Source organism: Grus americana, chromosome 21, assembly GCF_028858705.1.
Source record: "Grus americana isolate bGruAme1 chromosome 21, bGruAme1.mat, whole genome shotgun sequence".
Taxonomy (NCBI): Eukaryota; Metazoa; Chordata; class Aves; order Gruiformes; family Gruidae; genus Grus; species Grus americana.
Window position 1 is genome coordinate 3,806,004 of NC_072872.1, and position 23,473 is coordinate 3,829,476.

The following is a 23,473-nucleotide window of genomic DNA, read 5'->3' on the forward strand; positions in this document are numbered from 1 at the left end:
TCCCAGGCCCACCTGTCTCAGAATCACAGAATGTCCTGCAAATCCAAACAGGAAATCACTTCAAAGCAGACAATGATAGTAAGGTAATGTTGCGGGTAAAAGCATGAGCTCCACAATGGTTTATAGTCACTGAACTTTGCTGCAGGGACTTCTTTCATTCTCTCCTACTCGTATGGACTTTAAACTAGAAACAAAAACTGAAACCATCATGTTTCACAAATCCCTCACACATCAAATCTCCGTTGTATCTGTTTTCAACATCACAGACAGTAGAGGTGGCACAGCCAAGAGGTCTCTCTGGACTATTCAAACCACTTTAACCACATATGAAAAAAAAAGAGCCAGAAACCATGTAGACTGTAGCAAATAAGACTAACTGTACATGCATTTGTACAGTAGACTGCACCAGTGGCCAAGACAGGAAGATTTCAAACCATGCTTTAGGCTCATTGATGACACACACAGAGGAGGCGTTACGCTGTCACAGTCCTATGGAGCAAATAAAATCATTACAAGTCAGGAGCAGAGACCATGGCATTGGAAGAATGGCAGACCATACAGGTGAGGATGAAAAAGTCTGTCTTTATTAAAAAGATTAAAAGTTCAGCTGAAACCTCCTTAGAAATGCTGAACAGTATATGGCACAGAAAACTGCATCAAAGAAAATTCTGCTCATTGACGAAAATACTGAAACTACTCTGAGGTCTGCCATTAGTCTGAAATGATCACTGCTACTGAACTTTTTACCCAATGATAGGGAAGGACAGGACTATGTGATTCACAAAAGGACTCTTAAACCAAAAAAAGTATGATCTTTCATGCACTTATACTATACACACAGCAGGCAAAGACCCTCCTCCTTCCAGGAGGATGCTCTAATAGATGTGCAAAAATACAATTGGAGTGATAAAAAAATAATCAAACACGGCATAATTAACAGAATAACATTCAGACACTTTATTGGATAAGAAGGAAGGCCAGGAGGTGCTTTAGGATGGGCTACAGATCTGTTCATCTACCAGTGTAGACTCATCACATTGCAACACAGCTCATTAAGAGAGACCTGAAAGTTTTTAAAAGTGTATATTCAGGGAAAATAGCATGGGACAGGAAGGGAGAGGGGTAGGGAAAGAGACCCAGCATCCTCATCACAAAACAAACCAATAAAGGAACCTCTCTTACCACTCAATGTTTATCTGGAGATTATTTTGGTCTACTTAACAATGTAAGTCACCTGTTAGTTTAGGTCATACCTCAGATGTTTTCTAGTACTAACATGCTTTTTGGAAAGCACACAGAGATAAAGCACTTTCTACTTTCAAAGCTCTCTGTGACAATGATGTCGGCTCAGCATCCCTGTGAGGTAGGCAACAATTAGTTGTTTTCCGAGACATGGAGAAGTTAAATGACTTCCTCAAAGCCATAGTGAAGAAAGTGTTATTTTATTAGTAATATCTTTAAGAACCTGGAATGATAGTGTTTTTCACAGACAGGGAATTGGAGGCAACCAGCATCTGCTAGTAAGGAATTACCAAATTTTCATCTCATTCTTACTATTACAATACTTTGAATCCCCTCACACCTTGAAAAGTGTTCCACAAACATATACATGTACTAGTGAGCTTTTCCTTCATTTCTGTAACAAAAAGCACTGGTCCTTTCCAGCAGTAAGCAGACATCCTACACAGGGGGCTTTTCCCTGCTAGTGAAGCATAGCCTAGATACAACCAGAGTTACATACACTACTCCACCAATGATCATATCCTAGATCTTTCCACCATTACAATTATGGTTATCAAAGATACGAGTTAAATATTAGTTACTTTAAACAATTTAGCTTGAGTAGTCTAGTTTATGTAAAAGCAGTAGAAAAAAGTAACTATCCATTCTTTTAAACTGATAGCTACACAAAAACAAGCTATCATAAAATAAAGTACACAGCTGCTACAACAGGTAGCAACACAGCCATGCTGGGATTAACCTAATAAACCCATATATCCCCAATTGCAAGGTTAACAGATTCACCAGCTTAGTCCATATCCCTAGAAAAGCTTTTGCTTTGCAGAAAAGTGACGTGGGTCTCAGAGCCAGGCTCTTCTTTATTCTGTAGGTCCACAAAGTAACAGTAGATACTGTGTTGTATATGTCAGTATTGAAAACAGTTTCCAAAACCTTCCAGATATCTCCCTCCATCCAGCTGAGCTGAACTTTTAGATTAGAAACATGAGGAGAAAACGCAAACAAGTATTTTTGCTGTAGAAAGCAGCACACAGTTGCTGAAGTCCATCTCCTCTTATCTGGTGCCTAGTCAGATTACAGAGATCATTTGCCCAACTTTAATAAAAGATGAAACTGTGGCTCATAAAATACGCCTGCAAAGAATCCTTCCCTTTGACTACAGCGCAGCTGTAAAGCAGGAGACAAACAGCTGGGTAACACTGGATAATAAGAAGCCATAAAACAGTCACTTACCTATCTATACCATGTAATCTTGCAGCATCATCTCAGCTTTACTACTGTCAGTACACTCCACTAATATAACACTCAGCACTTTCAGTTGAACGCCACAAGGGCGTAACTTACCTATAAGAAACGCAAGATAACACCATGCTAGTTTATTGCTGATATTTAAAAGCCCTTCATATAGTGGCTAGCACGCTCCCACTTGGCTCAAAAGCAAGGTTGTGCTCCAGGCACCAGCAGCTCTAGTTCAAGACCTGTATCAATTCCCCTGAAGCTTTCCACAACTCCGGTAAACAAACTTTTCACCAAAACCCTGCACACAGGAAACAAATACTTTTTCTTCAACAAAGAGAATTCAGTGCCACTGAATAACATGGTACAGATCAAATTCATGTTTGCACCGGAATTCACACTTTTTCCCAGTTGTTTGGCATGTTTTTCACTGCTACACAATTGTTGAAACAATGAGTTCTCCAAATGGCCACATGAATATCAAGTGGCAAGATCTGCAGGAGAAAACAAAACACAGTAAGGTGTAGGGGAGGGGGAAAGAAGTGGGGAACTTCAGAGCTAACTTAACAGTTAACTGTGATTCAGTCACACAAACTCAAGGCTCTATTAGGAAAAATCCTGTTCACAGAAATTGTTTCTTCCTGTTTCCAGTCCTAATTTTTATGCAGAGCCAATGCAATAATCCTGATCTTTTTTCTAACCCTGTATCTTTCTCCTTTGCTCAAGTGGGCTTCTTTTTGGGCTGCTTATTATTATAAGACATTTGACTATAATACTTGGCCTCTAAATAAACAGAGAATGACAACTGAAAAACATTTTTTTTTTAAAACTAAGAATTTGTTCTTCCACTCATGAATTCATTAGCCCATAGCCAGGCAGAGAAATCTGGCACTCTGTCGGCTCCCCCTTAACTCCAAGACTTAAATTTCAGAGTAAATTCTAAGCAAATGCAAAAATGGAAACCACTTGTTTTTCTATGTATTGAGGGCTTTTCAGTTGCATGATTTACATTTACAGCTTCAGCTTTCGTAGCACAATATAAATTTACTGCTTTTGGCTTAAAGTTTGTGCAGTGGACTACCCGTGCTCCATTTTAGCACCAACATCCCACAGAGATAGATAACTTAGAAATTCATTAACTGTTGCTTCTGCTTTGTCCTTATAGTCTAGAAATGTCAATCTAGTGCATTTCAGGGGGCTTGAAAATAAAAGCTCAAAATTTGGGTAGGGAAAAAAAAAAAAAACAAACCAAAAATGAAAACATACAACAGATGAACTATGCTCACAAGGGAGTGAAATAATAGCACCTACATCGTTGTGATGCTAAACGTTTGGCAGTGTTTTTGGTTTACCACACAGGGGCCACTGCACCCCTTGACTACGGTAAGAAAAGGAGTCATAAGAGCAATCACTGTGCTTGTGAAGGGAACAGAGAGTTTGTATTTGAGCCTCAATCTTACTTTCACTGAGTTGACAGTGAAAGAATTCAGTGGCAGAAGGATGAGGATCTTTAAACGTTTCTTTGTCCTCACGTCACCTCGCTCCCCTGAAGCAAAGCTGCACAGTTCGCCCTTTCCAAAGAACTGACAAATCACTTTTTTACAGTCTGTTGTACAAGCTAACCAAGACCAGAAATTATAGAATTCACATACAATCAACAGCTCGAGACGGCCTCTCCATTCTTCCCACTGTCCATCGTGTGTCATCTACCCACATCATCCACTGTTAATTGGCATTAATACTGAGTTGCGAGGCCTGACTCTACAGCTCTCGTTACAGTTTGGGCAGAGCACCGGCTGGTGCTAGCATAATACCAAAAACATAGAAAAGCCCCAAGAGGAGATTGAGTTTGGCTGTCCGCTGAGGAATTTTGTTGAAGCTCTGACTCCGAAACTGCCTCTCCAGTGAAAATGCCATCGGGATGGTGAGTAGTGGCAATGCCATGCTGATGGTATAGCGTGTGGCCAGCACGCAGAAAATCAGGTAGGGCAAGAAGAGCAGCACGGTGTAGAGAATATAGGAGAACGCAGGGCCGATGAGGATAGCCAAGGTGACAATACCCGCCTGCCGGTCAGACTCCATGTCTCGTGTGTTGTTGCTGTGCAGGATGGCCTCAGTACTGAGGGCTAGTGGGATAGCGTAGAGCAGTGGTGAGACAGAGAGATAACCAACCTGCACAGCATGGGCAAACATGACAGCCAGGGGCCCAAAGGTGATCAGGATCACCACGTCTCCAAGTGCAACATATTTAAATCCAATTCCTGTGGCAAGACACAAGAATAAAATGAAGCATCGTCAAACAACTCAAATGACAGAAGAGAATGGATAATACAACAGATCAGCCCTTCCCACAGAAATATTGCAGTACATGTAGCTATGGCTGAGCAGCATATTTTCTCTTTTTTTCCCAAAGATACCAAAGGAAATGCAGCTTCTGAATTTCTTGAGTCAAACAATGTAACAGAAACTAAGGGCCATGTTCTAATACCCATCTTCACATACGGAAGTGCCTATTTCTGCAGAAATCTACAGAAATAAGGTACTCTTTAGTGTGATTACGTATACTAGAACCTGATCCTGAAGAAATACATAAAATGCTCAGAACAAAGCACGGAACCTACTAGGGTCTTTCAAGGAAACTAACGTAACTGTTTGAAAGTTTGACGGTTTGAAACTGAGTTTTTGTTTTCCTAATATTTATGTTTGTATTTACCCCACACAGAAAGACACTAAAAATATGTTTCTCTTATTAAGAACAAACACAAACTGTTCTACATTCACAATGAAATTCTATCTAGAGAATAACAAAACATTCCAAAACAAAGTAAGAGGTTCCACCAAAGGAAAAGAACATACACAGTGAGCTATACTGCTGAGGGATATGAGATACACATCACAATAAATTTCAGCAATAGTTCTGATGAGCACCTAACACCACATACATAAATAACAATGCCTCAACACCACTTTCCAACTGAAGAACGTAGTGTGCCTCTTCCCACACCTTCCCACAACAATCAGTGGCAAAGAATACAAGTTCATGTACCAGGAAACCACACTAAATATTTTTATGGTGTTTAACTAGGTATATGACTTGCATCTTCTAGAAACCCTTGACAAGTCAGATAATTCTGTCACGTTTACGTTCAGATTCACAGCAAACAGGATACAGCACTTACCTCCAGTATAGAGGAAGGAGCTGGAAAGTCCTCCAAAGTAAATCAGGGCCAGGTGCTCCAGCTTGAGCGTTGAGACAGCATAGAGCCCAGCGGCACAGATACAGCCCACGGTGTAAAGGAAGACTCCAAACCGGACTACATCCTGAGGCTCCAAAATCTGGTCCACCAAAGTCCTGTCATCACTCTTCTTGTGATCGATACCTTTGGAGAAGTCGTAGTAGGTATTCACCAAGTTGCCGGCTCCGTGCACCGCCAGGACGGTCACAGCGCTTCCCACCAACAGCCCGGGGTCCAACGCTCCCTCGGCCCGGTACGCCAGAGCGCTGCCGAGGGCCACGGGGGTGAGGGAGGCGCTGAAACTCCAAGGTCTGAGCGCCAGCACGTAGGCCGCGCACTTCTGTCTCCAGGTGCCGGGGGGTACCCTCTCAGTGGCCGCCAGCGCGGCGCCGGCGTCGTTCCTCTCGCTCCCCCGGGGGCTCTCAGCGCTAATGCTGATCTTCTGCACCAGGTCTCCCGGCCCCATGCTCTCCCCGCCGCCCCGTCTCACAGCAGCAGCACCTGGAAGGGGAAGGGCCGCGCGTTAGCCTGCCCGCCGCAGCGGAGCCCGGCGGGGAGAGGGGGGGAAGCGCCGCCGCCATGGCCGCGCGGGCAGCGCTGAGGGGAGGCGCGCGCCGCCCTTACCCGCCTGACAGGCGCCCGCCACGCCGCGCGCCCCAACCGCCAGCGCCCCGCGCGCCCCGACCGCCTGCCTGCCGCGCGCCTGCGCCCAACGGCCGCTCCCGCTCCTCCTCACCGCTCCCTTCCCGCGCCGCCACAGCCTCGCGCAACGGGGTTCCGCGGAGGGTCGCGTACCAGAGCGGCGCCCGAGCGACCCGCCAGCACCTCCCGGCGCTCGGTATAAACATTAAACGGCCCGCGTCGTCATGCGCGGCTGTGAGGGGTCACTCTGAAGCACGCATCATCACTGTTATACGTGCCGTGACGGCAACGGAGCGCCTACGGCTGGGCCCCGCCCCGGCTGCCCTTGGTCCTGTCATGGGCAGCCGGACACATTTCAGCGACGCACACCAGGCGCGGCACCTCACCGCGTTACTCCCTCCACGCATGCGCACATAGCGCGCAGGCTTTACGGGAGGGCGGAAGCCAGCCGGCGACTGGAAGGTGGGCCTAGTGCGGGGTTTCCACCAATCGAGCACGCTTGGCTTTTTCTATTGGTCAGCTGTACTGCCACTCTCTCCCGGCTGGCTTGTTCATTGGCCAGAAGGCGACGGTCTCTCCTTGCGGTTCCTTCGAGAAGGGGCGGAGCTGCGAGCGCTCCTTCCCTTTTGCTCTTTTTCTACTGGTCAGAGGCGCTGCCTATCAAAGTCCTTCTGGGAAGCTATTGGCCAGCAGCGGCTCGCCGGTCCGGCAGGCGCGGGGGAGGGGAGGGCGCGGGGCCCGGAGCGGGGCAGCCGGCGGCGGTCGGGGCGGAGGCGGTGAGTGCGGCTCCGGAGCCTCCCCTCAGCATCGCCTTTCCCTTCCCTCACTTCCCGCCACGGCCCTCCCCGCGCGCTCCCGCCTCAGCGCCCGCTGAGCTCTGTCAGCGGCACCGGCGCTCCCGCGGGCGCCTCGGCCCCGCGCCGCGGCTCCCCGCCCGGACAGCCTGCCCGAGCCCCCCCCCGCCCCCGCGGCGTTGCTGCTGGAGGCCCCGTGCCCGCCCCGGCGGCGGTGCCCGCCCTGCCCTGCCTCACCTTTCACTCACTCCCGGCCTGTGGAACGACGGCGGTGGGATCCCCCTCGGGCTCGGGCCTGCCGGCTCCTGCCCGCCGGCTGTCGCGTCCCTCTGCGAGCGCGGCTGTGAGGGAGCCCCCCCCCCCCACCCCGCGCAGGGGCAGCCCGGCCGGCGGTGATGAGGCCTCAGTCATAGGCTGCTCCCTTCGTCCGGGGAGAGCTTCTCCCGGCTCCCAGCCGCAGGGAAGCCCTGTGCCGCCTCACGCTGTAATATCGGTGGATTTTTGTGACCGCGTGGGGGATGTTTGGGGAAGGAGGAGTTGAAGTTTCGGTGCCTTGTGTTGCTGTGGGCCCTTCTGTCAACTGCTCGATTTGGCCTTATGTAATCTGAAAATCGAGGGGTTTGAACCTCTAAAGTATTTTCCACCTAAAGAAAGAGTCATGAGAAAGTTTGGTTACGTGTTGTGATAGTAACTCCTGCTGCAATGAGTGGTGTTGCTAGAAGTAGAATTCCCATCTCTGAACGTCTGCTGGAGAACGTAATACTGGCCAGGCCCTGAGTGCTGAATCTTCCTTGTGTTGGCATAACGCAAGTATTTTTGTGGAGAAACTTGGATGAAAGTGTTCAAGGAGGAGTAAAATATGATAATGATATAATCATAGTAATGATTGTGCTTAATTATTATAGGGTAATTATAAACCCTAATTGACCCTGCTATTTTTCAGCTATTGCATGACCCTTGATTTAGAATTAGATCACTGTGGGGTCGGATACCTGACCTACTGGGACATATTTTGGTATTTGAGGAACTAGAGAGTGAATAAGCTGAAGGTCAAGGTACTATGTGGCGTTACAGTTTTATCATAGGGTTGTAAGGCCTAAGGAATATGGCCATTACTTGTACTTTTATGCTCTACTTGCACAGCATCCTTGCATGCAATGGGATGTGTGTTTTGGAAACAGCAGAGGCAGCCTTAAGAAAGAAGCTCAGAGATTTCAATAGCTGAAAGCTATTATTGAAAGTAAAAAAAAGTGTCTCTCTGAAGATCTTACAGGACTTCATGCCCCCGAGCCCCGACATACCACCATCATGTCGGGCACTGTGTCCATTCTCCAACAATTTGCCAATGGCTTGAAGAGTCGCAGCGAAGAGACAAGGGCAAAAGCTGCCAAGGACTTGCAGCATTATGTCACCATGGAGCTCCGTGAAGTGAGTGCTGCAAATGAGATAATTTATCCTTGTTTATCATATGAGTGTAGGGCGCTGGCTGGGTACTTTGGGGATGGAGATTTTGGGAATATGGAAGCCGGTCTTGGAGAGGAGGTGGGGCATAGCAGGGAGCTTACTTTTGCCCCAGTATGTAGAAGAGGTGAGTGAGTTGGTGACACAGATGGGTGGTCAAGCACCAGAATAAATAAACTTGACACATCTAGGGCACAAAGAAGAGATACCATAACGTATCATTGACTTAATTTCTTTCTATTTAAGTGACCTAGGAAGCATCGTCTTTATGGAGGTTTTGGGGGCAGGAAGGAGGGAAAGAATGACAAAAGCTGATTTGAACTTTTTGCTTTTACAGATGAGTCAGGAAGAATCTACCAGGTTTTACGATCAGTTGAACCATCATATATTTGAGCTGGTCTCTAGCTCTGATGCAAATGAAAGGAAGGGTGGCATCCTGGCTATAGGTGAGTGAAAGTGCTTAATGCCTCTGGTGACTTTTCTCCCCATGTATTTATCTTCAGGGACAGATTTTCAAAAGGAATGAGCTTTTATAATCAGAGCCTTATGTCTGACTGCTCAGTACGCTGGGTGCGTGCTAGTTGCTGGGCTCTGAAAATCTGCCTGTAAGTGTCAGCATGGGAGCTGCTGAGTGCTGAGAGTAGCTGAAAACCTGGTGCTTAATGGGCCCTGAGCTCTTCCATGTGTTGAGCATCAAATGTGAGTGCTGAGCATGTGGAAATTCTGTTCTTGAGCTCAGCTGAGAATAGTTTGTGCTCTCCATTTATATGTATCAGGGTGGGCTTTCTCAACTCTCTTCTGTCCGAGGAGATTTATTTTCTTGTTTAAATTTACCTGGCTCAATAACAGGAGCTTCCATCCCTGGGAGGGGCTCACATGGCTTCTGCTTTGATTCTGATCAGCTGCTCTATCAGTTGCTCTGGTTGTGCTTTCGCTGTGACATGGCAGAGCTGCCTGTGTTTGGAAACTTAGGGAAATCAGCTCGCATAAATACTTTGCCTTCCAAGCAGGTAGCCTGTATTGTAGCAGTTACTTCTTCAGTAACCAAAGAGGAGTTGCCTTATGGTTTAGTCTCACAGACATAATCATCCAATCCCAACATGTCTGAAGACAGCGGAAGTCCCCTAGCTAGAAAAATCTTTGTTGACAACATCTGATTTTAAGCTGACAGTATCACTTTAAAATTGTTTCTGTGAATTTAGTGCTGTTGAAAGGTGCCGGCTTGACAACACTGGACACTGATGGCCTCTTTATCTACAGAGCAGGTACAACCCAGGCACCGGCGGCAAAAGCTTCTGCCACACTGCTGCCTGCCAATGTGCCTCCCCGCCCTGGCCAGGAGAGACCATCTCTAGGGCTGAGGGGAAGAGCAATTTCCTTTGTCCATTCAGTCTTTGACTTCTCTACTGAGGTGGACCAGTCATAGTAGTTGCATGTGGATGGATGCGTTTCTTTTGGGAATGGGTCCATGATCCCAGGGTGGATTTTTTTTTTTTTTCTTTTTAAACTAAAAATGGGGAAAATCTATGAAGCTACTGGATGCATTTTCCTACCCACTTAAGTTCAGGCTCGAAAGAGTGGTGGCCCTTTTCTATTGCTTGATTGTGACTTTTTTTTTCCTGTGGATTTGCAGTTTAGGAGGAGTTAATGGGAATCTTTAAGGAATGGATAGGGAATACTAACTCTCATCCAGGGATTACCTACTGTCTGCCTCGCTGACTCTTAGGAGGAACCTACAGCATTGCTCCCTTTCTCCACAGCAAGCCTTATTGGTGTTGAAGGAGGTAACGCCACCCGTATTGGCAGGTTTGCCAACTACCTGAGGAACCTCTTGCCATCCAATGACCCTGTTGTAATGGAGATGGCCTCCAAGGCTATCGGGCGGCTTGCGATGGCTGGTGACACCTTCACAGCTGAGTATGTGGAATTTGAGGTGAAACGAGCTCTGGAATGGCTGGGAGCTGACAGGAATGAAGGTCGAAGACATGCAGCTGTAAGTTATCTTTTTTTGTCTTAACCTGTCGTGGAATGAGATGGTTAGGATTAGTTAACAGTGGCAGGAGATGTGCTCAGAAGGCTGTGGGAAAGCTCTGATCAGGATCAGAATGATTGCCAGTCCATGTCTCAGAATCTGTGATGCTCTCATGGCAGGTATAGCACTGCTTCATTGCTTCTACCTTCGTCCAGTGACTAAAGAAGATTGAGGCACCATTGTGCTTGGAACTGTAAAAGTATGGAGCTGGAAACAGCTCAGGCTCACAGACATTAACAGTCTAAATAAATGATACTACGATCTAGAAATTGCAAGGTTTGTCTATGGGTGCTCATCCTTACAGATTGTTACTGTTTCTTTCCCCACCTCCAGGTCCTTGTCCTGCGTGAGCTGGCAATCAGCGTGCCTACCTTCTTCTTCCAACAAGTGCAGCCATTCTTTGACAATATATTTGTGGCTGTGTGGGATCCCAAACAGGCCATCCGAGAGGGAGCTGTTTCTGCCTTAAGAGCCTGCCTTATCCTAACCACTCAACGGGAGCCAAAAGAGATGCAGAAGCCCCAGTGGTACAGAGTAAGAAAATAACTGTTTTGAAGCAGCTCCTCAGAATGCAGTGCAAATGATCAAGTGTCAGTTTTTAGAAGAGCTGTTTAAGCTAAGAACCTGTGTCACCTTTGTCAGTATGTCTGATTGTCAGTAGAAAACTGCCTCTCCTTGAAAAGGTTGAAAATATAATGGCTTACAAAATGAGTAGTTCCTTTAGCCTACTGTAAAAGTGACTTAATTCCATCAAGAATTCCATTGCTTTATCTGCAGCTCATTTTCAGCTGTTGAGCCTGACCTAGTTTTACAGCCATGCAATCATCTATCTATTGTCATCTCTTACTAGTAGATGGTTTTATTAGTGTAGATAAAACATGAGTGACAAAGGTAAGGATTCTTTTGTCTGAACCTTAGCTTTGCTGCCATTGTTGCATGAATTCAAGCTTCATAATATCAAATAATGTTTGGACAATGCAGTAAAATGTTGTGAACTTGGATTCTTCATAGTCAAATATGTGATGTAGATATTGATAAAGTTTATACCGTGTCATGGTTGACTGGCTGTTTGATTAGTGCTGTTGAAAATGCTCTGCAGCAGAGTCCACAACTTCTGGGTGAATCTGAATTTTGTGGTGTTAGTTGAGGTTTGTCGCTGCTCTTGGAAAATTACAGGACATCGGTAACTCTCAACTGGCATTACCACTTTATTTCCACAGACTTTGTTTCCACGTGATCACTGAGATTATTTTTTTTTTTTCTTTTCCCCCAAGCATACATATGAAGAGGCTGAGAAGGGCTTTGATGAGACTTTGGCCAAAGAGAAAGGAATGAACCGTGATGACCGAATCCATGGTGCCTTACTGATCCTCAATGAGCTAGTGAGAATCAGCAGTATGGAGGGAGAGGTGAGCAAATGAACAAGACGGGGATTATGGTTTTTGGTTGCCAGATTGACTGACAATGCGTAGCAATTGTGTGATCTTTGAAAATACCCTGTTGTGTTTGACATGGTTGTTGGGCTGAACTGTCCTCTGAGCATGGAGTCAGAGCATTGATTATTACAAACTGAAGTGTGTCAGAGACGTAACAGTGACAAGTTTGTGCTGAGTAGGTATTAAGCTCTGATGGAAGGTGCTATTAACTGGATTAATTACAATGAAAAAGAATTTTGTATACAATGAGGATTCTGTTGCATGTTAGATACCCCTATATTTTTGCTGGATTTTGCTTAGTTGATGTTTTACAGCCATTTGGGTATCAATTATACAGGATGCTGCTCAGGAGATTTGGGTAGCACTGTGTTGGGAATCTCTTATTTAGCTACTTTAAAAAACCAACCAACCAAACAAAAAAAACCGCCACCACCCAACAACTGCTTTTCTACTCTGTCCAGCGCCTTAGAGAGGAGATGGAAGAGATAACTCAGCAGCAGCTTGTGCATGACAAGTACTGCAAAGACCTGATGGGCTTCAGTACCAAACCTCGCCACATCACTCCCTTCACTAGCTTCCAGTCTCTTCAGCCCTCTCAGTCAAATGCTCTGGCTGGTCTTCTGGGGTACAGTGCCCACCAAGGAATCATGGGTTTTGCAACCTCACCTGTCCCAGCAAAGTCTACGTTGGTAGAAAGCCGATGTTGCAGGGATCTAATGGAAGAGAAGTTTGATCAAGTAAGTGTTCGTTCTTCAACTTGTCTACCAACATTCACAACACTTGTTCTCACAGAACAGTTGTCCGCAGTGTCCTTACTTAGCCTAGTATTGATGCATCAAAACTCATTAGTTCTATGTATCCTGGCTTTGTCACTGTTGCTTGTAGAGCAAGTGATTTACTTTCTTTGGAAGCAGTCTTAATTATCTGTCTTTCTGATGGACTCAGAAGCCAAATGTCAGTAGAATGCTTTAAAGCACCCAGGTAAAAAACATTTGTGCATTACTGCCAATGACCATCCTTCAAAGCCCAATCTATCTCCTTTCAGGTGTGCCAGTGGGTTCTCAAGTGCAGAACCAGCAAAAATTCTTTGATCCAGATGACGGTTCTCAATCTGCTACCACGGTTGGCGGCTTTCCGTCCTTCAGCATTCACAGGTGAGAAGACAGATGGTTGGATGTTAGAAGTGTTGCTGAAATTGGGCTGGAAGTTATCCAGCTCTCTTTGGTCCAGATGAGCTTGTGCAGGCACTGCAGCAATACAAATGTGATGCTGGTACGATGATCAAATTCTCCTCTGGAAGGACAGTCTTTTTTTTCTGAATAAGTGTGACTTGATATCTGATGCCAAAGTATTGCTCTGATGAAGAAAATAGATAGTTCAATTGATTTATCAAGCAAGCTTAGGAGACTGTCAGAGTTGGAGGCAAGTCACCAAGCTGCACTAAGTGGGTTGGAACAAACTTTGTGTTGTTCTTTCAACTTTCCAATCAATCATTATAAAATCAAGATGCTTGGATCTTATTTGTGTATGGAACTTGTTGCAATGGGGTTTTTTTTCCATAGCTCTTATCTTGGTGAATATTGTTTTTTTTAAAAAAAAGCCTTCTGGACTTTGAAAATTTTATTATATGGTGACATGTGTTTGCCAGGTCTCAGCACATTTTTTATGGCTATGTCTGTTCCCTGCTTTATACTTGTAAAGGTTTAGTTGCAAATGTAATGCAACTGTATAAACCTAAATGAGTTTCAATATCTGTATTGTTCTCTTGTGGGCAGCTGATCAGTATCTTCCAGACACCATGAATCATGTTCTCAGCTGTGTGAAGAAGGAGAAGGAGAGAACAGCAGCCTTCCAGGCCTTGGGTTTGCTTTCTGTGGCTGTGAGGTCTGAGTTTCAAGCTTACCTGCCAAAAGTCCTTGAAATCATAAAAGCAGCTCTTCCACCAAAGGACTTTGCACACAAGTAAGTATGTGAAGGTTAGAGGAAGAAACCGAAACGCCTGTTCTTTGTATAATTTTTGTGATGTGGGATCAATTTATTGTATTAAAATCAGATATTTCTGTAAGACTGATAACGCAGAAGTGGGATGAGAAAAGATGTTTGAAAAATAGCAGCTCCTTTTCATTAACTTTTATGTGGTCCCTTTCCAGGAGGCAGAAGTCTGTGCAGGTTGATGCCACAGTCTTCACCTGCATTAGTATGCTGGCACGAGCCATGGGACCCAGCATCCAGCAGGACATCAAAGAGCTTTTGGAACCTATGCTGGCTGTGGGCCTGAGGTAAGTACAAGGCACGGGAGCACGTTTTTTCTGTTAGCCACTGGATGGCATTGTTGGCCATACAGAATGAGACCTTGAAAGTCTTCAGATTGAGAACGAAGATTATTGCTTTTAAATGACCTTTCAGGTGATCAGTGTAGCTCTTTCAGGAGAATAATCTGTTTTAAGTGTTAACGTGTCTGTGTTACTTAAGAGCATTGGTCTCTGTGTAAAGAAATATTTTTGTAGAACAAGTGAATTCAAAAGCAATCTCCTTTACTTTCCACTATTCAAACACATTTAGCAACAGTCTGCAAAAGTTTTGAAAGCCTCTTGAAGGCCAGCAGATTTCTGCCATATCGAATTAGCAGTGAAGGAGAATTGAAGCACTGAATTATTTACTCCTAGCTTCTTTTACGTTTGGAGCTGATGGTTCCCGTTGGAAATTTCCTAGCTCATGAAGCTGTTAGTACGGGAGGGTATGGAGAAAGTATTCAGGTAGCACAGAGCTGTTTAAACGAATGCTACCATCTGGAAGTTTAGTTGCCTTTGTGTCCAAAAAGCACAAGTATGAGGAATCACTTAGATTTGTAACAGTATTCTAGCAATACTGCCTAATGTAGCAATGTGTGCTGCAGTCCCAGCAGTTTGCTCTCCGAGTTCATACAAGAAAGTCATCTCATGTGCCTGACTCCACACAAGGACCCTTGTGCTCTGCTGACAGGTGTTACCGTGATGTGTGAGTGCCCGCAATTATCTTCTGATGGGCGAAGGCATAAACAAAAAGGTGAAATATGCACCTCGCTGTTTCTGTTCTAATGACTATCTGCCTACTTCTTGTCCTCAGCCCTGCTCTAACAGCTGTGCTGTACGACTTGAGTCGTCAGATCCCTCAGCTAAAGAAAGACATCCAGGATGGGCTGCTGAAAATGCTCTCCCTTGTTCTAATGCACAAGCCTCTGCGACATCCAGGCATGCCAAAGGGCCTTGCCCACCAACTTGCCTCCCCTAGCCTCACCAACATCCCCGAGGCCAGTGATGTGGGTAGCATCACCCTTGCCCTTCGTACACTGGGTAGCTTTGAGTTTGAAGGTAAGATGAAATAAGGAAGCAGGGGGCCAAGGGGTATGGGATATAAACACCAGTTTGTTGGAGTAAAGTAGCAGGAAAATTCTGAGAGCATTTTCTTTAAACTTGTTTTCCCTGGTAAAACCAGTAATTGAAGTGTAAACCTGTATTAAACTCCCCATCTTCTTTCTAGGCCACTCTCTGACGCAGTTTGTTCGGCACTGTGCAGACCACTTTCTGAACAGCGAACACAAGGAGATCCGGATGGAAGCAGCCCGCACTTGCTCTCGCTTGCTCACACCTTCCATCCACTTGATCAGTGGTCATGCCCATGTGGTCAGTCAGACGGCGGTGCAGGTCGTGGCTGATGTTCTCAGCAAACTGCTTGTGGTTGGAATAACTGACCCAGGTTAGTGTGGGATTCAGAGAAAAGGGTTCTCCTACCACGTTAATTTTAGCACATGAACAGGTGACAACATTATGGTTGTGGTAGAATTTGAACATATTTGCCACTAACTTAAGCTGTCATTCTTTATAACTTAAAAAGGTCTCCCAACTTATCTTTCCAGATCTTGATTTTTGAGGTATTAATAGTACCCTAGTGCAAAATGCTCAAACTGTGCCCTCAGTAATCCTTTGAACTAGGTAGAGCCCTGAGACTTCTTTTGCTGCTGTTCTGTGGTGTGGTCTTCGACTTTGTTGTTTGGGAAGGGACTGGTTTCTTCTGTTGAATCTTCTGTTGATTTTTTTTTTTATTCTTTCAGTTGCAATATGGTAACCTGAGATGAGTTCATTTTCTGCACACTGTCTCCAAATGCACCACTTGTAGGTGTAAGAGGTTGGCGATGTACTGACGTGGTTATTGGGGCAGTACTGAATTTGTTGGGCTGACCTACCCTGTTTCTCATGTGTAAAACACTGAGGTAGTGTCCCATGCTGGGGAAGTTCTCAGCATTTCCCTGAGGTTGTGAAGAATTTTTGAGGCCAGTTGGTGAACAAGGGCGATAATAAGATTAACAGGAGTTTACTGCATTTAAAGAGAAACAAATGTGTTCTTGCAGACCCTGATATACGTTTCTGTGTGTTGGCTTCTCTGGATGAGCGATTTGATGCTCACCTTGCCCAGGCGGAAAATTTGCAAGCTCTTTTTGTGGCCCTGAATGATCAAGTATTTGAAATCCGAGAGCTGGCCATCTGTACCGTGGGTCGCCTGAGCAGCATGAACCCTGCTTTCGTTATGCCTTTCCTGCGCAAGATGTTAATCCAGGTAATGAAGAGGGATGCCTGCAATGAAAATAGAGCACTTGGTATTGAGACTAAGATGGTGTTAAAGACTGGGCTGTCTAGCCCCCCTTTGAGTGGGGGAATAGCTCCCTTTTGGAAAATATTTATCAGGTTTCAGGAAGTCTTTTTAGTGATAGATGTTTGGACTGAAGCTCTAAGGGTGTATTAGAAAGGAAAAAATAGCAGTCGTTATTTCACCCCACATTGATCATTCTGGAGTGCTTTCCATCGGTATTGAGGAAGAATGTTCTGTGCTTCTTTTAGGTGAATGGATGGCACCACTTCATAAATGTAGATGGTTTTGGAGCCATCTATTCAGTTTTATGCTAATTAATTTTAGCTTCATTTAGACATGAATAACATGATGGGGTGTAAATGTAGAACACCCTCTATAAGTGCTGAGATTGCTTTTTCTTTCTGTTGTCATTGGACAGGAGAGGAGGAAATCCAAAGAATCTTTGCCTACCTTTATTTTCCCTGTTCTCATGGTTCCATTGTCTTTTCTGCAGATTCTAACAGAGCTGGAACACAGCGGTGTTGGCAGGATTAAAGAGCAGAGTGCCAGGATGTTGGGTCACCTGGTTTCTAATGCTCCACGCCTCATTCGTCCGTATATGGAGCCTATTCTTAAGGTAGAGTCTCTGTACATTTCCTGGTGATTCTGGAGTGAGATGATACAGCAAGTGGATACATGACCATCAGTTCTTCTGCTTCGTCATAGCAGGAAAAAATCAGATTTTTTTTGTGGATGTTACCCACAGTAATACATGTATGCAACAGTCTTGATTCTGGATTTGCATGAAGTTTGTGAAACACAAGTTTCGCTCACTGTTGAAATGCTCACCATGATGCAAGTTGAGCCCCTATGGAATCAATTTTAGGTGTAAACAAAAGCAAAGATCATTTTGAATGTTGTATGTGCAGCAAGGAGTCTTCTAAACACATTCTAATTTGTTCCTCTGTCACCTACCAGGCACTGATTGTGAAACTGAAAGATCCTGATCCAGATCCAAACCCAGGGGTGATTAACAATGTCCTAGCTACCATAGGGGAGCTTGCACAGGTAGGGATACTGCAGGTACCTCTTTGCCATACTTGTTAAGCTTTTGGCAATGCTAGATGAAGGACTTTGATTTTTGTCTTTCAATAGGTCAGTGGGCTGGAAATGAGGAAGTGGGTGGATGAGCTCTTCATTATAATTATGGACATGCTACAGGACTCCTCCCTGCTGGCTAAAAGACAAGTAAGTGTTTGACAACTGCACTAAACTTGCCATCCACTGTGACCAAAGCTGTAGCAGAGTATTCATGTGTCCCATCGTAGCTGCTAAAATGAACCTTTTAATCGCTCAAGTCTCTTGGTCACATTTGTGGCATGCAGGTCAGTGCCTGTCTGTTGTGACTTAGTACAGAGTTGTTAAAGGAAAAGAAGAAGAAGAATTAAAAAAAAAAAAGGCAGTTTTTATTGGAAGACATGGACTCACTGAATTGAATGCCTATTTGAATTGTATCTCTAAGTGAGGGCAGTTATGGCAGTCAGAGTCTAACGGATTGTTGATTATCACTTTCTTTACTATTGCTTATTAAAAAAATGCTCATTATAGGGACTTTCAAACCATGGACAGTGGTTTACACTGTGATGCTAAAATGTTCAAAGAAACTTGATAGAAGTTGAATGACTGATGGATCACGAGGCATAATAAATTCCCTGATCAAAACTAATCTTCTCTGGGCTTGATCTTTCCAGGTGGCTCTTTGGACACTGGGACAGCTTGTGGCCAGCACTGGTTATGTGGTGGAACCGTATAGGAAGTACCCAACTTTGCTGGAGGTGCTTCTGAACTTCTTGAAGACTGAGCAGAACCAGGGTACCCGTCGAGAGGTATGAACATGAAGCTATCACACAACCATTTCTAAAAGTTTTTTGGGGAAAGAGTTGTCAAATCAATGTGTCTGCATAGATTCGGCAGGGGAAGGAGGTGAAAGTTCATCACTGTGGTTGATAAAAGTACAGTAAGCAGAGCGTGAAAGAGTGTGAAAGTGTTAAGCCAGTGAAATGGCCTCCAGTGGCTGGATGAAAAACATTGAATTTTTTTTTTTTTTTTTTTTCCCAGGCAGTCACTTTAGTTCCAGATCTTCTCTCTTTAATCCTCAGGACCTTTCCAAACATGGGTTCATGAGTTGACTTTTGCCTTGGTGTTGAAGTTCTGATGAATTTTCTTTTTGTTTCTGTCTTACCAGGCTATTCGTGTGTTAGGGTTGCTGGGTGCTTTGGACCCTTACAAACACAAAGTGAACATTGGCATGATTGATCAGTCACGAGATGCTTCAGCTGTCAGCCTCTCAGAGTCCAAATCCAGCCAGGATTCTTGTAAGCATCTGAATTTATTTCAAGTTAATAGCTTTGGGATCTACAAACAGGTCTTGATTTTTTGTTGTTGTTGGGGTTTTTTTGTTTTGTTGTTACCAGTTTGTCTCCTTTTCTTAACAAATTATTAGTGTACATGTTTTCACCTAGTACTCAAGTGCTCCTGAACTGATATTCAAGGCCATTCAACATGTAGCTTTTGACACTACCTTCTTTCTCCTAGCGGACTACAGTACCAGTGAGATGTTGGTCAACATGGGAAACCTCCCTCTGGATGAATTCTATCCAGCTGTCTCTATGGTGGCACTGATGAGAATTTTCCGAGACCAGTCCTTGTCCCAACACCACACTATGGTAGTTCAGGCCATCACCTTTATTTTCAAATCTCTTGGGCTGAAGTGTGTGCAGTTCCTGCCCCAGGTCATGCCAACATTCCTTAATGTAATACGGGTTTGTGATGGTGCCATCCGAGAGGTGAGTGTACTAGGGACCACTTCTTCCTTCCTGTTCCACTGCCCTAAAATAAGAATCCATTTTTTAAAAGAGAATGCGACTGGCTTTGGGCATTGCTATGCTATGTGTTGCTGCCAAGCATGCTGCAGAAGTGAGGTTCAGCTCTGCTTTTTCTCTCCTGTGAGCATTTGATAGAATATCCAATGGAAACAATTTTTTTTTGCTGCTTATTGAAACAGCTGCTTCTGAGCATAATCCTTAGAAGGCCAATATTTGATTCTGTTTTTTTATCAAGCTGGTCTTGTTCAGGAAAACAGCCTGTGCAGCTTCCAGAGCTTTCAGTGATCTCTGCATTAATGTACTGTTGCAAACAGTATTATTAAATAATAGAGGTAGATTATTTAAAATTTCTGATGCAGCCATGTACTTTGGCTCATCTGTGAGAAGGAAAATTCAATTTGCTACAGTCTGCTAACATTCAGAGCAGTGTGGGTGGTGATTCCACAGCAGTGCTTTCTCTTCCTTCCCACTTAAGTTACAGTTTTAGAAGGAAACGAGAATTGTGTGAAGGTAATAATGGGCTAAAGGTTCACCTAACCAGAGATGGCTGCTGTTTGCCAAGCCTTTTCCTCAGGCAGCTGAAAATAATCTCTGGGGTGGGAAGGGCAGTTTGTACTAGTTATTGGTACTGTGTTTTATAGGTGGGATGGGTGCTCCCTTAGCAGAATCCCAACCCTGCTATAGAACCACTGTTTTCTCCCAGACTGAACTACTACTCAGATTGGAAGGAAAACATCTCACACGCCTGGGTTGGCCGAACTCCTAGACCTGACTGATCTAACTTGCTTGAAAGCTATGCAGTTGTGCACACTCTGTTTAAAAATTTTCAGGTAAAAGAAGATGGTGAAAGTGTACTGGGGAGAAGAGCTGAGGTGGGTATGCGTGACACTAAAATCTAAAGGAGGCAGGTCCTTGTCCTATATGTAAGCATTCTCTCACTACACCAAAAAAGGCACAGTACAGGAGCTCAGGGTTCGTTTTTGGTAAATGCAGGTGTTCTGCTCTCACTAAAGAAGCTGATGTTATTTCTTACTTAGTTGTCACAAAAATCAGTTATCTCTTTTTCTGAGCTCCACTTTGTATTTTGTCACTATAATCTTCAAATATTGCATGAAGAAATGATATTTAATATACGATAACTTACATTTTCCTAGTGGAAGAAATATTATATACATTTATTTTGTGGACAGAGTGATTTAACCCACATTATTTCATACCAATCTCAAAAGTAAATTCATTGTCGTGAGTGCATAAGATTGTATTGGGGCAAAATGAATTGCAAAACTGTCATAGTATATCGGAATAAAATTGTACCATAGAAGAATTTTGACTGAGACAATCAACCATCGTTTCAAAAAAATGTGATATTTCTGGCAAGGACCAAACTCTCTTCCACAGTAACTTTTCACCAATATATTTTGGTGGGCATGGGAAAGAGTCCAGAAAGAGTATCTTAAAATGTGTGCTGGTTTGGATTATAGGCAGGGGGAAAAGATTAGGGGCTTAATTTTTGGAAGCATACTTCAAACCTAAATTACAAAGCTCTGTGGTTGAGGTGTTTGTGCTTGCAAGTCTGTTCTGACACTTCATAAATTTGCTGGCACATTATAAACAGTTTGTATGCTTGACTGTCTAAGGCTTTGAGCTCACAAAATTTTTGATGCAAGTTGAGGGGGGAAGAAACTCCAACCAAAAAAACCAAAACCACTCCCCCACACACCCCCAAAAACCCAAACCACCGAGCTGAAGCTGCCAAGAATTTAGCCCCAGATTTTGAGCATATAGGAGCTGTGCATGCTGTTTGGTAAATGAGCTTGCAATTGGCCTGTGAAACACCATTTACCCTGTGCTGCTTTGATATTTAAATAAGCTACATTGATCACTACACATTTCTTCCTTCCAGTTCTTGTTCCAGCAGCTAGGGATGTTGGTGTCCTTTGTGAGAAGTCATATTCGGCCATATATGGATGAAATTGTCACCCTGATGAGAGTGAGTACAATCTTTAAGCCAGCATTTTATTGTCAGAAAATGTGGATAGTGTTTCTGTCATTATCAAATCTATCAAGTCTTCATAAATTCATATAAAGTGCAGAATTCCACACATTTGAAGTAATAATTGTATTTTGAAATAACGTATGTTTGAAACAATAATATACATTATTTCTAGCAACTGCAATAAGGGCAGGTTCTGCTAGTGCCTGAGTTCTTCTGAGCGCTTGGATTTTGTGCACTTACTACTTTCAGAAACACAGTTTTAGCAAGAAGTGTTTGGAGTTCATAAATAGGTGGCATTTCACTTCATTTTCACTTAACTGTTTGCAAACACTTAGAAGGATTAGGAAAAATCTGTTGCCTAGAGGTTGTTTTTAACAGCTATAAATATACCGAAGGCACAGAGTGCTTTAAAAGCAGACCAAAACTGCCAATTCATGTTCATCTATAAGGGAAGTATAGTCCCTCCCTGCAATCTTGAATTTATCTAAAGACTCTCTCCTATGGTTTGTTGCTTTTGTAATTGGTACAGCTCAATTGAAGAACTGTTTGGGTTTTTTGTTGTTTGGGGTTTTTTTTTTTCTCTTTCTGTAGGACTTCTGGGTCATGAACAACTCCATACAGAGCACAATTATCCTACTTATTGAGCAAATTGTTGTAGCTCTCGGAGGCGAATTCAAACTTTACCTGCCTCAGCTCATTCCTCACATGTTACGGGTCTTCATGCATGACAACAGTCAGAGTCGCATTGTCTCTGTCAAGGTGAGCGGGAAGCTGCAGCAACTGGGGTGAACTGAGCGTTGCCGAGGCAGGTGCGTGCCCAATGTGCCCTGCTCCAGCAAGCTCTTTGCTTGTGTGTGGCAAGCAAATGGGATAGGTACAGTTCAGCAGTGGCTTGGTGTGAAATGATGCAGACAGTACTTTTGTTTAAAGTGCAGGGTTGAAGCAACTTTTCACTGGATACTGACTTATTTAAAACACATCTCTTTCATGACTTTGAGTCACATTGGGTCATTTTTCCCTCCAGCTATTGAATGCGATCCAGCTCTTTGGAGCTAACCTGGATGACTACCTTCATTTGTTACTACCTCCCATTGTAAAGCTATTTGATGCCCCAGATGTCCCAGTGGTGGCCCGCAAGTAAGTGTTTGTGGCTTTGCAGCTCTTTCTTGCCTGTGATATCCAATTTCTGCAATGGCTGCTCTAGCCATTTGTGGAATGAAATACCGCTTGGTTCCTTCCGTGGGTTTTCTCTGTGTTAAATCATTATGGAAGGTGACTTTTGGTTGGACATCACAGCACTGTTACTAGCTTTACTTGAGTATAGACTACTACTTTCTGGTTCTCACCTGCCAGTATTTTAGTCACTACAACTTGCAAGCTGTTCTGCAAGTACTAACTGCACTTACAGAGTTCTGGTGACCTGTTTTTCCTATTACTACTGATGCCTAGGAGAACTGAGCATGAATCACTTATGTATTTTTATATTTCATTTATCCTGTCTTATACCATGAGAGATGAGACCTCTCTTCTTTCTGCTCTGACTTTAGAGCTGCTCTAGAAACAGTGGACCGTTTGACAGAGTCCCTGGATTTCACTGATTATGCTTCACGGATTATTCATCCCATTGTGCGAACACTAGATCAGAGCCCTGAGCTACGAACTACTGCAATGGACACGCTCTCCTCTCTGGTGTTCCAGCTGGGAAAGAAGGTAATATTCTTCTTAGGCTTGAAAGCTCATTGAAGGAGGGGCTGTCCCAAAGATCAAGGCTTTAAAGTTCAATATTCATAATGCACTCATTCAGGATTTTAAAGAAAACAGATTTTTCTTCTCTTAGTTGTTTCTGGAATTAAGAGAGTTTCAGAATTGGTTTTGTATAAGATTGATGAAACAAAGGTGGAATTTTACTGC

The 23,473-nt window shown here is 44.1% G+C and overlaps 2 protein-coding genes across 9 annotated transcripts in view; one reads left to right on the forward strand and one right to left on the reverse strand.

Annotated features, from left to right (window-relative positions):
- Nucleotides 1-6,704, reverse strand: part of LOC129195168 (protein dispatched homolog 3) — a 148,072-nt gene extending 141,368 nt beyond the window's left edge. Inside the window, exons 1-4 of one of the 5 annotated variants that reach the window (XM_054800993.1) lie at nt 6,448-6,704; nt 5,655-6,212; nt 4,128-4,736; nt 934-2,969 (exon numbers count right to left, since the gene is read on the reverse strand). In XM_054800993.1, the coding sequence (XP_054656968.1) occupies nt 4,249-4,736; nt 5,655-6,212; nt 6,448-6,559 (1,158 nt within the window). In that variant the 5' untranslated portion in view covers nt 6,560-6,704 and the 3' untranslated portion in view covers nt 934-2,969; nt 4,128-4,248. Of the gene's footprint in view, nt 1-933; nt 4,737-5,654; nt 6,213-6,335; nt 6,428-6,447 lie in introns of those variants that run through there. The other 4 variants (XM_054800990.1, XM_054800994.1, XM_054800995.1 and 1 more) reach the window with 4 other exon arrangements.
- Nucleotides 6,705-7,076: 372 nt separating this feature from the next.
- MTOR (mechanistic target of rapamycin kinase) overlaps nt 7,077-23,473 on the forward strand; it is a 66,353-nt gene continuing 49,956 nt past the window's right edge. The window contains exons 1-25 of one of the 4 annotated variants that reach the window (XM_054800986.1): nt 7,077-7,129; nt 8,412-8,575; nt 8,946-9,054; nt 9,811-9,873; nt 10,369-10,601; nt 10,974-11,174; nt 11,915-12,049; nt 12,538-12,813; nt 13,122-13,230; nt 13,852-14,038; nt 14,227-14,355; nt 15,182-15,426; nt 15,596-15,811; nt 16,464-16,669; nt 17,196-17,318; nt 17,660-17,749; nt 17,837-17,929; nt 18,433-18,567; nt 18,927-19,056; nt 19,277-19,527; nt 20,397-20,438; nt 21,470-21,556; nt 22,154-22,321; nt 22,587-22,699; nt 23,110-23,272. In XM_054800986.1, coding sequence (XP_054656961.1) covers nt 8,456-8,575; nt 8,946-9,054; nt 9,811-9,873; nt 10,369-10,601; nt 10,974-11,174; nt 11,915-12,049; nt 12,538-12,813; nt 13,122-13,230; nt 13,852-14,038; nt 14,227-14,355; nt 15,182-15,426; nt 15,596-15,811; nt 16,464-16,669; nt 17,196-17,318; nt 17,660-17,749; nt 17,837-17,929; nt 18,433-18,567; nt 18,927-19,056; nt 19,277-19,527; nt 20,397-20,438; nt 21,470-21,556; nt 22,154-22,321; nt 22,587-22,699; nt 23,110-23,272 — 3,624 coding nt within the window. In that variant the 5' untranslated portion in view covers nt 7,077-7,129; nt 8,412-8,455. The remainder of the gene's footprint in view (nt 7,130-8,411; nt 8,576-8,945; nt 9,055-9,810; nt 9,874-10,368; nt 10,602-10,973; nt 11,175-11,914; nt 12,050-12,537; nt 12,814-13,121; nt 13,231-13,851; nt 14,039-14,226; nt 14,356-15,181; nt 15,427-15,595; nt 15,812-16,463; nt 16,670-17,195; nt 17,319-17,659; nt 17,750-17,836; nt 17,930-18,432; nt 18,568-18,926; nt 19,057-19,276; nt 19,528-20,396; nt 20,439-21,469; nt 21,557-22,153; nt 22,322-22,586; nt 22,700-23,109; nt 23,273-23,473) is intronic. The other 3 variants (XM_054800987.1, XM_054800988.1, XM_054800989.1) reach the window with 3 other exon arrangements.